The 14455-nt window shown below is 38.4% G+C and overlaps 1 protein-coding gene across 2 annotated transcripts in view; it reads left to right on the plus strand.

Moving 5' to 3' along the window:
• Positions 1 to 8591: 8591 nt before the first annotated feature.
• LOC140118891 (uncharacterized) overlaps positions 8592 to 14455 on the plus strand; it is a 36098-nt gene continuing 30234 nt past the window's right edge. The window contains exons 1-3 of one of the 2 annotated variants that reach the window (XM_072137318.1): positions 8592 to 8979; positions 10420 to 10449; positions 14189 to 14390. In XM_072137318.1, coding sequence (XP_071993419.1) covers positions 8955 to 8979; positions 10420 to 10449; positions 14189 to 14390 — 257 coding nt within the window. In that variant the 5' untranslated portion in view covers positions 8592 to 8954. The remainder of the gene's footprint in view (positions 8980 to 10419; positions 10450 to 14188; positions 14391 to 14455) is intronic. The other variant, XM_072137317.1, reaches the window with a different exon arrangement.

Genomic DNA, 14455 nt, shown 5'->3' on the forward strand with positions numbered 1-14455 from the left:
CTTTCCTTAGATTGTGTCCAACCCCCCACCCCCCCGAACGTCATGGTATGCATGGTATCTGCATATTCGTTTCAATGAGCAAGTGGCTCATTGTAATGAATCATGTGCAAAAAGGCCATATACATTAAATGGTCTAAGAAATAGTGGAAAAAAAAACAAGGAAAAAAAAAAAAAAGTTTAAAAAATTTAAAACATTTCTAGAATATAAAAAATTCAAATCAACCCCCTTTCCCTTGAACTGATATAAAACATGATAAACAGTCAAAATCATAAAAACATTAGGTGTCGCTGCGTCACAAAATGCCTGATCTATCGAATTATAAAAACAGTTATTGCCGGGGGTGACCTCCAAAACAGGAAATGGGGCCCAAATGTCCAAAACGCGACTTTTACACCTTTTTACATGACATTACAAAATGTAATAAAAAGGGATCAAAATACTGCACAGTCCTCACAATGGTAGCAATGAAAACGTTGGCTAATTTCACAAAAAAAATGACATATCACACAGCTCTGTACACCCAAGTTTGAAAAAGTTATTAGCGTCATCAGATTGTAAACATTTTTTTTCTTTTTCATACACATTTGTTTAATTTATCAAAATGTATTTAAACGCAATAAAACCTGAATGAATTTGGTATCAGTGTGATTGTACCGAACCAAAGAATAAATTAGAGGTGTTATTTGGAGCGCATATGCATTTTTTTTTTCAATTTTTCCACATTTGGAATTTTTTCCTGCTTCCCAGTATATGGCATGGAATAATAAATAACATCACAGGAAAGTAAAATTTGTTACGCACAAAATAAACCCTCACACAGTTCTGTACACAGAAAAATGAAAAAGTTAGGAAAATGAGGAGAGAGAGAAATGAATGAAAAAACCTGCATCCTTAAGGGGTTAATATCCTACTATCAACGCATGATAGCATGTCTTGACCCTTACTGCAATTTATGGGTACCTAGGCAGCGCCACTAGGAAAAGTATATTGCAGCATTGGTTAAATGCAGATGCACCGCCTATTTCTTTGGTGACGTTCTTGTTTAAAATGGAATGGTTGAATATCTGAACAGACAAGGAAAAATTAACATAGTGCTTCTTTACTGTTTGGGCCCCATGGATAAGCCATTTATCAAGTTTGAATGCACTAACTGGTATTTGAAATAACTATTATCAGGGTGTGATCCTATAGGGACTACATGAAATGGATCCAGGAGAATTGTTTCCCTTTCTCTTTTTCTTTTTTCTTCCTCTGAGCCTCAAATAGGGGAAGGGTTATGGGATAGGATTGGGTAAGGAATGTATATTATTGATACATATGATATCTGTAAACTGTTTTGGCAATGCAATATACATTGCAGTATTACTTTCCACTTATGGTTATGTGAAGAAGTCAATAAAAAAAGGTTGCAACTGGCTTGAGACAGCTCATGGAATAGTTACTGCTTGTCACCTTGGAAATGAGACATCTTTTTATAGGCCATGAGTTGAAACAGCTGAAATTACCCGTATATACTCGAGTATAAGCCGACCCGAGTATAAGCCGAAACCCTTAATTTCAACACAAAAATTGGGAAAACCTATTGAGTGAAGTATAAGCCGAGGGTGGGAAATGCATTGGTAACAGCATCCCAGTATATAGCCAGCAAGACCCCTGTAGTATATAGCCTGCCAGAACCTCTAGTGTATAGACTGACAGCCTCCTGTAGTATACAGCCTGCCCAGCCCCTGAAGTATACAGTCTGCCCAGTCTTATTTCTGATGCTCCGGTGCTGCCTCGTGTCCTTCGGTCCTCTTCAGATTCTTCCACTCCTCTTTGTGTCTTTGCGCTCGGCCTCCAGAAAGAATTACGTCAGCTGCTTGCCGACGTAATTGTTTGTGAGCCGCCGGCATTGCAAGGGGACCTGAAGAAGAGCAGAAAAACCCGAAGAGGATCCGAAGGACCCGCGGCAGCACCAGAGCATCGAAACAAGCATAGGACCTACGGGTGACGTCGGAAAGGTGAGGTTTGACTATTTTCATGACTCGAGTATGAGCCGAGTTAGGGTTTTTGAGAACAAATTTTGTGCTGAAAAACTAGGCTTATACTCGAGTATATATGTTTTTCAGCAAGTGGCAGAATTGTTTTCTTATTACTGGTACAATTGACACACACAGAAACACAGTGGGGCACATTTACTAACAACAGTGCAAACTGCACTAAATGCAATTTGCCTGTGTAATGTGCAGGGTGCGCCATATGTAGGATTTCGACAGAGTGCACAAGTTTTTTTTTTTTGGTGCACCTTTAACATGGGGCATGCCTCACAATTCTGTCGGACTTTGCATATTAAATCTGGAGCACGTTGCCACGGCCCCTAACTTGTGTCGCATGATGCCTAGTTCAGCTATGCCACAAAAGGGTTGGCATAAAGACCTGTGTAAGGTATAACTTTTAGAGGAACAAGTTGCCATTTTCATATCTGTTTTAGAACTGTACAACCTTTTTGATCACTTTTTATACAAAATTTGGTGTGTGGATCTCTCATCTTGATCATAATGAGAGGCAAAGGTTGAGTCTTCTATGGAAGAATGGGCAGGGTTTTGAGGTGGTGTTGTTTTGGGAGGGTATAAAACCTGTCATTATGGTCTCAGTAATGTATACCTATATTACTTGTTACAAATGAAAATAAAAAGTATTTATTAAAAAAACCATTTATTTAATAAGTTGGCAGTTTGTTTCTCCATATTCATTCTCATACAATGAGGTAAATTAAGTCATGTTACCATGTGATTGACTGTGTGGGTGTCTGGGATTACTTGTTCTGTACCTGGAGTAGGGTGTATCTGGGTATACTGGTAGGGTAACCAGGAGTAGGCATCCTGGAGGCTGTAACAATGGATAGCGGCATGGGTGATTATATATGTAAGCAGAGTGACTCAACAGTAGAATCCGTAGTTACAGCAGCAGTGGGTAACAGAGAGTGTCGTTCTCACAACTGTATGTACAACCACAAGCAAAAATCAGTGTGTCATAGGGCAAAGTACAATTAAAAAGTACAAAGTACATACAAAAAATGCCACGTTGGTTACACAGATAAGTATACACCAACAACACCCCCTCACACACTGAATATAGTATTCACAAAGGTAACTTGTAAACACCTGACTGTGTGCTAGTTAGTCCCAATGATGGACAAAAGGATAAACACAATTAAAGTGCATGATATACAAGAGTGAATGGGTCCTGCATGAGGCCTAGACACATTACGCTGCACATGGAACCATAGTGTTCCAATCGGTGGAGAAAAGATCACTGGGTGAGATAACGGAATGAAGGTGGAGGGGGTGGAGGGCTCCCCACGCGTTCCGTCTCCTACTAGGAGACTTCCTCAGGGGTAGAGGTCTTGCTTGTCAGTTCTCACAACTGTAGTTAGCTTATGTATTTACATTTCTTTTTTTTCACCACAAATAAGCATCATTACCCTTGAGGGTGCATTCACACGTTGAAGTCACAACTGCATCACAATCAGTTTTGAGGTGGTTTTATGTGCAGTTTTGTCAATATTACAGATGAAAGCCATTAACTGAAAAAGATCCAGGGATTGTGAGCGTACAGCTCATCAAGAAAAAATTTCCATTTGGCACCCAACCGTGGTATTTTACTTCTTTTATTGGTACTTAAAAAATGTGATTATCACTAAAATTATCACTAAAAGCAATTTAAAACATAATGGTATAAATAAACAAGGAGGAGCCTTTATTGGCACGAGACCACAATGACGGTGCATCAATGGTGCATCACAATGATGTCATGCGACTTTACATATTTACACATGTATTATTGTGTATAGATAATAAAAACAACAAGATCTTTACTATGGATAAAATACCTTTTATAAGGTAAAGATCTTGTTGTTTTTTTGAGAACCAATAAAACTAGTAAAATACCACGGTTGGGCGGCAAACTGAGATTTCATTTTTTACCCACTGGTATAGATGACAGCGGGAAAACCCAAGGCTGCCTCGTGAACTGATTAACAAGGTTGTAACGATTACACAAACTGAGAAGATGAGCATACAACTACTTTTATAGATAATAACGAAATAACTTAAAATTACTACACAATGGGGCACATTTACTTACCCGGTCCATTCGCGTTCCAGCGGCGGCTTCTCTGACGAGCAGTCGGGTCTTCCGCCGATTCATGAAGGTCCTGCGCCCGATGTCCACCAGGTGGCGCTGCTGCGCCGAAGTCCGCCGAGGTGCCCCGGAGTTCATCGTCTTCATCGTGGTGCATGTGAGTATGGCCCGTGCGACCACTTTTTTTTTTTTTAAATGCGGCGGTTTTTCCGAATCCGTCGGGTTACTGTTCAGCCACGCCCCCGATTTCCGTCGCGTGCATGCCAGCGCCGATGCGCCACAAACCGATCGCATGCGCCAAAATCCCGGGGCAATTCAGGGAAAATCGTTGCAAATCGGAAATATTCGGGTAACACGTCTGGAAAACGCGAATCGGGCCCTTAGTAATTGACCCCCAATATTTGCACTTTACATTTTTTTTTTCCTTTTCTTTACATTAGCTTAAAGGATGAATTTGATTTTGAAACCTGTTTAACAAATGTCTTTAAACTGTTTAATTAACAAAGCTACACCTAAAACCACCTCAAAACTGATTGCAATGCAGACTCTCAAAGAATGGGTTCACTCATCATCATCTAATATCATAACTGATTTACATTTGGCTCCTGAATGACAGCAAGCAGAAATGATACAGAAAATATAAAATAAATTGTATAACTTTTCATTGCACAAACAATATCAATTATTTGCTGAAATTAGCTTAAAGTGGACAACCAATTTAAGTAGATCAAAAAATCTTAGTTTACACATTAAACTAGAAGCGACCTCAGGTAGGATGTTTTATATCCATTCTAGCATTGTCCTTTCTGTGTGCCACCTCACCAGTTTACCTATTGGAAATCTGCCTCAACGTCTCCTTCAAAATGAGCAGAGAAAAGTCATATTTAGTTTGAGATTAGTCAAGTTAAGGTCACTTTAGATGCTTAAATCTTAAGATCTATAGAATGAACTCTTTCAAATCACGTGTGGCTTTATGAGCTACACAACTGAGATATGGGCAGTTAATACAAAGGAGGGAATTGGGTCTTTAACCCGTTCACGACCCGTGACGTAATAGCACGTCACGGGTCGGCCGCGGGTGAATGGAGAGGGCTCACGCGCTGAGCCCTCTCCATAGCCGGTAAGTCTTTCCCGCTGATCACTTCAAAAGGATTGCGGCGCATGGGGGGCGGCGATCCGTCGCCATGGTAACCTCCAGTCTCACGAAGACCCGAGGCTACTTCGGGTTAACCCATGCATTACAATGTGCTATCAGCACATTGTAATGTATGAGTAGTAAAATACACATATACTGCCATACTGTAGTATGGTAGTATATGATAGGATCGATCAGACACCCTAGGATTAAGGTACCCTAGGGAGTCTGAAAAATACTAAAAATAAAAAAATTAAAAAAAAAAATTATAATAAAAAACCCTAAAAACTCAAATCACCCCCCTTTCCCTAGAACTGATATATATATAAATAAACAGTAAAAATCATAAACACATTAGGTATCGCCGCGTCCGAAAATGCCCAATCTATCAAAATATGATAACGGTTTTTCACTGCGTTTAATCCCGTAACGGAAAATCGCTCCCAAAGACGAAAATGGCACTTTTTTTGTCATTTAAAAAAATAATAAAATTATATAAAAAGTGATCACAAGGTCGAACAGTCCTAAAATTGATAACATTGTAAACGTTATCAAAATCCGCAAAAAACGACACCACCCACAGCTCTGTAAACCAAAGTATAAAAAAGTTATTAGCGCCAGAAGATGGCAAAATCCCCAAAAAATTTTTGTACAGGAGGTTTTAATTTTTTTAAATGTATGAAAACATTATAAAACCTATATAAAGAAGACGGCACAAATGCGTTTTTTTACCAATTTCACTGCATTTGGAATTTTTTTCCCGCTTCCTAGTACACGGTATGGAATATTCAATACCATCTCTATGAAGTGCAATTTGTTACGCAGAAAATAAGCCATCACACAGCTCTGTACATGGAAAAATAAAAAAGTTATGGATTTTTGATCATGGGGAGTAAAAAATGAAAATGAAAAAACACAAAAGGGCCAGGTCCTGAAAGGGTTAACTTGAGCTTGCATTCTAAACAATGAATTTACCTGCTTGTATCACCAGTAATGTAGATCACAGAACCACAAGCTTGATGGACGTGGTTTGAAAGAGAAAATTCTATTCTTTCTAGGATTTAAAGTAACATGCCCCTCCAGCCTCTGACAAATTGGGAAATCTGGATTAGTATTACAAATAGTGTTCAGCGGGTCTGGCACCCAAGACCCCAAATCTAAATGACATGTTCTAGAAAATGTGGCAAGCTTAAGCTCATTGATGAATTACTTAGAAGCCAATAAACCAGGGTTCATCTCCCGAACAACCATGTGGGACATGATGGGACATGTGATACAGCTGTAGAAGAGGCAGGGTCACATACCCCAGCACAATTACAGATAGGAGACAGAGCTTGTAGAGGCTGAGGATCGAGATAGGGTCGGTCAGATAACAGTAGTTAGTAGAAATGAGCGATTGCCATTTGCAGGTCAGTTAGGTAGTGAGAGGAACCTGCTGTTATAAGGACAGGTAGATATCTGAAATAATAGCCCTTTTAAGAGCACTCTGAAGAACTACACATTGATAATTAAAGGCTGCTACATTGCAGTTTTACTACTATTCATTATTCATTACTACCATACTGTAGTAGTCTTAGTACTATTTGCCTCATATAGTGTTTCATTAAAGCACCAATCTTGGAACTATTTGCATCATACAGTTCTATGTTATCGTACCAGTTCTAGTGCTATTTACATTATACAGTGTTACCTTACCGTACCAGTCTTAGTACTATTCACATCATACAGTGTTACCTTACAGTGCCAGTCTTACCTATTTTCATCAAACCTTAACTGGATGTGTGTATTTCTTAATTGCAGTGTCCCTGTGACCTAGATTCATTTATTTCTAAAGAGCAGTAACAGTACTAATTATATCTATATCATCATAATATAGTCAGGACATAGCTAGAGAAAGGATACTATTGGAGATAGGGTCAGTCAAGGAAAATTAAAAATTGGCTTTGATCCATGTTGGGTCTAGGACTTTGTGATCACCACTCAGATCTTTTTCCACCAAGACTTCACTGTTGCACTCCACATTGCAGAAAGCTCCAGAAGTTGGTATTTTGGTTTCAAATCTTACAACGGTGCATTATCCACATCCTCATCCTCCAAAACAAGTTGTTGGGCATCTGAGGACTGGGGCAGAGACAGGTAGATTGCCAACAGAGCTAGGAAAGTTATCATTGAGCATTAGTGACTGCTCTATCAGCTTATATATCTTAGCTTTTTGGAGCAGGGATGAGGTGGAGGGCTGAGCACAAAGGAGGTAGAGTGGGTTGAATGCAATCTGATGGAACTTGATGCACTCTTTGCAATGTAAGTAACCAATGCCTCAACCCTGGCCTCTCCATTCTGTTAATACACGTACAGTATTTCACACTGCCTTGAAAAGGACAAATATTTCAAATTTCGAGCTGCCCCTCACTGTCATTTTAGCTGAGTAAAACAGCAGCTACCCAAACCGTCATCAAACACCAGCATTTTTTTAATTACATTTTTTTTATTGTTTCTTTGTTTATTTTCATTTATTATGTCATATTATTATTTTCAGTACTTTCATTAGACTATTTTTGACAACTGCCCTGTTGTTAAGCCCACCATTTTTACTACCTCAATTTTACAGCTATTTGTGTATGATAAAATTCGAGTCCTCATTGACTTTGAGGTCAAGTACAGGTCACAAACCAAATTTTTCCCAATATTTGTCCAAATCCGATAAGGGTCAGTAGTTTTTCAAAATATTAGATATTACACTACATAACTTGTCATCCTAGTAGTCTTCTTCCTACCATCCCTAGAATCGAAAATTGTCCTAATGTGGCCTCCTATTGTATCCTCACTGCTGCCGAGATTATAGGAAGTACAGGGGAGGGTCAGACTGAGACATGCTGCTAAGCAGTGTAAAAATAGCCTGTGAAGCTACTGGACAGAGGGTTTCTGTAACAAGCCAAAAGGCCTTCCTGGCTCATCAGCATACTTTTAAGTTGACTTTAGAAGAAAGGAGGCCATAGATAACCAGTCACAGTTAAGTTTACCAGTCACAGTGCCTGGATCTATAATTACGGGTCCCTGGTTTATCATGCTGGATTTTGATGGTATATTTCCTTTAAAGCACAGTGTATCAGATTAAAAGCTAAATGTGAACATAGCAATTACAATAGATATGGAAGTGCATAAGGCAGTTTAAACTTTAAGGCCATGTTCACACTTCTGCATGGAATCTTATGTGTACCTCAGCTGACCTAGTGCTGACATTGATTTTGATCAGATCTCCTTGGCTAATCTACTGAACAAGGCTGAGTTACAATATTTCCATAGTTAAGTATTGTTTTTGGCTTCATCTAATTCATTTAGACACAGCATTTTTATCAGTTGTGATTAAAATATTTGATATAACTTGTAAGATTGTTGTTCTGTATTGCATAACAATATGTCTCTGAACTAAATGTGAATAGAGATTAGATTCTTATGCTCTTTCATAATCAATCTGACTGATGTGTAAGCTGATACACTGCTAGTAGCTACAACATGTTTCTACAATACAATACATCAAATATGTGCCGTTGCATGTAATAATACCACGTTTATTAAGCAATTATACATTTCCTAAACACAAGTCTGTTTTCTGATAGGTCACTGCAGTCCTTGTCATAATAGCTGTAAACTATAAAAACTCACGAGTTGCACATTGTTGCTGGTCGTTGGGCAACAATGGCAAAGGTTATCCTTTGCACAGGTTAGTACTTTACCGATATATTTCCTTTTAAAAGAAACTCAAATTACAGCTTTGATAGAGTATATAGATATTGGTACAATCATATATAATGGTAGACTTACATATTTGATTTCACCAAAGGATCAATAATAGTCATTGTTATGCCACAAAGGTTTGTTTTTACTAGCAGGATGAGTTTGCATTTGTAATGCTACTATCTTTGTTTACATAGAAACCATGCCATGGTAAAGAAGGTGAAGGGGATGCTATGGCTCTATTGAGAACTACTCTGGCACTGTTTATACAATTACCAAATACCCTTGTGCTCTGATTTCCAACCCAGCAGTAAAGGAAATTCCTAAAGTATGATTTTTTTTAAAGCGTAAAAATAAAATGAAGTCTCCATTACTTCATCATCTTTAAAGGCACGTGAGCAACATGGTAGAGGGAAGGTATTATCAAAAAATGGTAAGGGTTTCAAGAGTGATCACTCTGAATTGTAGACCCTTAATGATGTGAAACAGATAAGATGTTTGGATTATACCTTCCCACATGTTGGTTATGTGCTTTTAACAACAAAACTTCATTTTATCTTTAATTCCATGGCCATGACCATCTAATTCATGCTATTGAACTTTATCCTTACATGCTGTTGACACACAGCTTCAAGACCATGCAGCTATTGGTGAATCAGATTGTATATATGGTATTTTGGACTATGTGTAATTGTAACTTTATTAATGTAAAACCCCCCAAAGTTAATGCACTTTGATTTATTAAAGAGAACCTATCAGCAGAAATTGAGCCAATAAACCACTACCAGTATGCTTAACACCATCCGGATCATGCTTCTTTCATGGCTCAGCATGATGGCATAATCTGGGAATTAAGTTTGAAGTGAGATATGAATTGGTTGTATAAAATCAAGGAGTTGGAGAGTTTATCACTGAAGTCAAGCTTTCCCTGCCTCAGAATCTCCCCTTCACTGTAAGGGACATCTTGCACCAGACTTCTGGACTGCTGGTTACAGATGTCCTTGGACACAGGTCATTCAGTGAAGTTGACATTCTTAGCCAAGTAAAGCTTGACTTCAGTGCTGAACTCTCCTCCTCTTTGACTTTATACAACCAATTCAAATTTCATTTGAAAGTAGATTTTCTGTATGGTGTTATCACATGAAAGAAACATGAATTTTAAGGTTCAACATAGTGGTAGTAGTTTATTAGGTCTATTTCTTCTGACAGGTTCTCTTTAAGTGCATGCCTGCCATGCTGCACATGTAGTGTGCAAAGGGCAGAAAGGGGTAAAAATATGATTGCAATATCATTACCAATTAATAATTGTTATGACATTAATGTACTGTGATATGTCATCTTCCACATCTTGCCAGGTTCTAAATGTAAACAATACAGTAAGTGCTTATTTAAAACAAAATATTCTGCTTTATTTCTTATTTTGTAGTATTGGCACTGGCATTGGGAGTTCAATTTGGTAAGTTATATAAGGTTTTGTTTATGGAAAGAATACCTACCTTAATGACTAGTTGTGACCAGAATTGCGAACTTCGGTTCCGCTGCTGTTCCCGATCTGTGTCTATATATTCGGGAAAAAGTACCAAGCAGCTTAATTGACTGCTGAGCGGTCTATCAAGCAGCTTGCAGCCCATTAGCCACCTAAGGCATGTCCTCTGTGGGCATGCCTATGATTGGCTAGGCTGTTCATGTTATGTAGAATAAAAGCAGGGGCACATGTTCAGACGCAATGCCATACAGGAGATAAAGCTAGGTAGAGCTTGCTGCTGTTAATAGGGTCAGTCAGACAGGCAGGGAATTCTGAAATGCCACTGATTGTCCTTTTCAGGGCACTTTGTAAATGATATGGTGCTGCTGTGATTAGGGACAAGTGGAAATATGAAATAATTGCCTTTTTAGGGCACTCTGAAAAATCAGAAAGATGCTGCTGTTAGTGAATATCGTGCACTAATACCTGGAGGGCAAAGGTGGTATTGTAAATGAAAAGTGTGCACGAATACCTAGATGGTAAAGGTGCTATCATAAGTGAATACCATGCATTAATACCTAGATCATAAAGGTTCTGATGTTAGTAAATAGCATGCACTAATACCTAGATTATGAAGGTTCTGTGGTCAGTGAATAGCATGCAGTAGTACCTAGATTCTACAGGTGCAGTCACTGTATTGTTTTCTACTGCAGGTCTTTTAAAATGAGGAAAGCAGGATTTAAGGGAGAGGAACATGGCTATGGTATTGCTGGTGGTGTTGATAGAGCTGGTGCTACAGTGAAAGGACATGTGAAGTCTCAGCCTGTTCACCATGTTCATTTCTCCTCAACCTTCAACACCATTGGATGGAGCATGTAGTACCAGAAGGCAGAATGTTACCTTAATGGTGGAGATATACCACCGGTAAATAAAAATGTCCGGGGTGAAACTGGCTAATTGGGCCGCCGCCAGTCACCACCGGTATGTGCAGAAAAACAAGCAAAGCACATATAAATTATTACAAAACTTATACTTTATTAGTTATTGTACATTCAACACATCTTTATCCTTAAAGGAACATAAAAGGGACAGACAGACTCAAAAACAGTACACACTGTTCATTGTAAAACATATAAATAAGCAAAGTTATCACAAGAGAGCTGCTAAGTCTGAGTGTAGACCAAAATAAATCCACACACACCCGTGTCAGCAGCCAGAGACACAAATACATAACCAGGAGCCCAACAACAAAAATAGGGGTAACCAGTAAATCCCAAATACAGAAGGGTAAAATGAGGGAAAATCTATCACTGATACAGACCAAAGGCGTGTTCACGACCCCAACACATGTTTTTCATAATGGGCTTCTTCTGGGGCCCTTCTTCTGGTACAGAAGGATGGGTCTTCCCTTCTCGAATTTTGGGTGTGATAATTGGATACATGGCCAGAGCTTGCCCTTTATGCCATGAAGGTGCTGTCCTGCCCTGCGGCTAGTAAGCTGTTAGAATGTGTGTTCAGCACCACTAGTGGGGTCATCATTGACAAGAGGATCTGCTTTCTGCAACCAATGTTTTCCAAATGTTTATTAAGATAAACCAGGCATGGATGTCATGTAACTTGGTTTAGTTTGTGTCTGAATAAATTCTGCATTTCTTAAAAACTTCAACTGTAAAGTTTTTTAAATTTGCATCTCATGAACTTCAACTTTTTCAACTCCACATTTTTTGAACTAAAACTTGTAATTTTGACTTTCCGTATACCCGGAACTTGAACTTGAAATTTTGACTTTTCATATTATGTAACTTGAATTTTCACTTTCTATATTCCCGGAACTTGGGCCTGAAATTTTGTCAATCTGCATTAAAATTTTAAACAGGTGAGAGGAACTATTTCTGGTTTTCCCATTGCATCTTTTACCGCATAGAGACTACTTCAGTCTAAACAACCAGAGCACCTTTTTGCGTAGTGATAGAAAGGGCTTGTGGTTTTCCTATTGCTGGGTCTGAACACCCAGAGTGCCATTAAACACTGTGACATAATTTTTTTCAGCCCTTTAGCCCTTACTAAGTGATAAAATCCAAGTCCCCATTAACTTTGTGTCCCAAGTGGAGTTTTTGGTGAAATTCATATGAATCAGTTGAACCCAAATTTTGACCAACCTGCTCATCTCTCAACTTTTTTGCATTAATTAAATGTATATGCAGATATATAGTATGTAAGTGAATAATATTTTTATTATTAGAAATTCTTACACTTACTGTGAGATGATGCTCTTAGTTTTATTTAAAATGTCACAACAAATAGTGCAATACATTACAAAAGACAGGATAGACACTAGAAAAGACACTAAACAGGATAGTAGTGAGAATAACAACCCAAAGTCAGGACAAAAGGAATCAAAGATACAAATTGCAAAGAAGGTACAAAGCTTACAAAAAACTTCTATAAATGGCACTCAAGAAATGATAAAGAAGACTAGGTTGTGATCTCAATGCCACGGTATCAATAGTGATTAGATGAGTGCTTAGAGATCCAGACATCACAGGGAGCAGGTGATTCTGAAGCTTGTCAATCATCACCAATTAACTATCACTGGACCAAAGCTAAACTGCAGAAAAGAGACAGGTGTGGTATACATCAAAACAAACAGTATAGCAAATAAAACCTATGTTCAAACTACAGAAGTCCAAGAAAGGTGCAGAGATAAAATCAGCGCCTCCTTAGTCACACACCACATACCGAGAATGACACTGACACAGATGTTACACCCTACTAATCACATTTCACTGGGTCTTATACCCAGATCATCAGGGAGCATACAGGCATATTGTTGGGATGGCATATAGTTAGCCGTTGCAATGATTGCACCAGACGAGTGGCTATTTAAACTGTAAACACCCTCTACTCATTCTGTGCCTCTAGCTACATTCAATAACCATACAAAGAGAAGAATCATTTCAATTCTGCTCCTTCTGCTGGGTGACATTATAAGAAAGTGCGATCAATTCCATATTACATTGACTTGCAGATTTTTGTTTCTGTACCAGACTCTCAGCAGGTGAGGTGTAAAATAATCTAAGCAATTCTAAGATATCTGTATGCGGAGCTGTGTCCCTAGTCCCATGGGAGTGACCAGTGAGGAGTGGGGCAGACATGTATGATGTCCTGAGGGGGGAAGCGGCAGGGGGGTGGCGGATATATGGAGACATAGGATTTTTTTTTTTATTGAAATCAATGAATGACAGAAGTTTACCGAGGGTGGGGAGGAAACCACTCTTCACTGGCCACTCCCATAGGACTCGGGCACATCTCCGCATACAGAAAGGTAAACTTTAATTTATATTTTTTTTGGAAGAAGACAGTTTTACTACAAAAACTCTTTTCCAATGTGTACACTTTTCTCTATGGGGACATTGGGGAGCCAGAAAAAGGGTTCCTGAAAACAGGTTCCCTTTACCATAATACCAATTTTATAGATATATCCAATCATAATGGTGTTTAATACTGTATTTTGTCATACTGAGTACAAGAAAATACATGTTGATTTTGTTCTCCTAAGTTTTATTACGTTGAAACCTTTTTTTATTCTTGAGTGTCAAGCCTTCTCATAAATGTTTCAAGTTTTGAATAAAGTCTATGTAATAATATAAAGGGTATATTGTATATAAAACCTAATATTGTATTCCATAAACAGTTTTCTAATTACTTTTTTTCATCTGGTAAAAAACAGGCTCGGCTTATGAATTGATATGCTATTTCACCAACTGGGCACAGTACAGACCTGGACTAGGGAAGTTTAATACAAATAATATTGACGCATGTCTGTGTACACACCTAATATATGCATATGCTGGCATTTCCAACAACAAAGTTACTGCCTTAGAATGGAATGATGTAAATCAATACAATGCTATCAAAAGCCTGAAAAATCGGTATGTAACATTATGTTATCAAGATCATATTATGAAGAACCAAAATATAGCTTATTATTCATATT

Source organism: Engystomops pustulosus, chromosome 2 (assembly GCF_040894005.1).
Source record: "Engystomops pustulosus chromosome 2, aEngPut4.maternal, whole genome shotgun sequence".
NCBI lineage: Eukaryota > Metazoa > Chordata > Amphibia > Anura > Leptodactylidae > Engystomops > Engystomops pustulosus.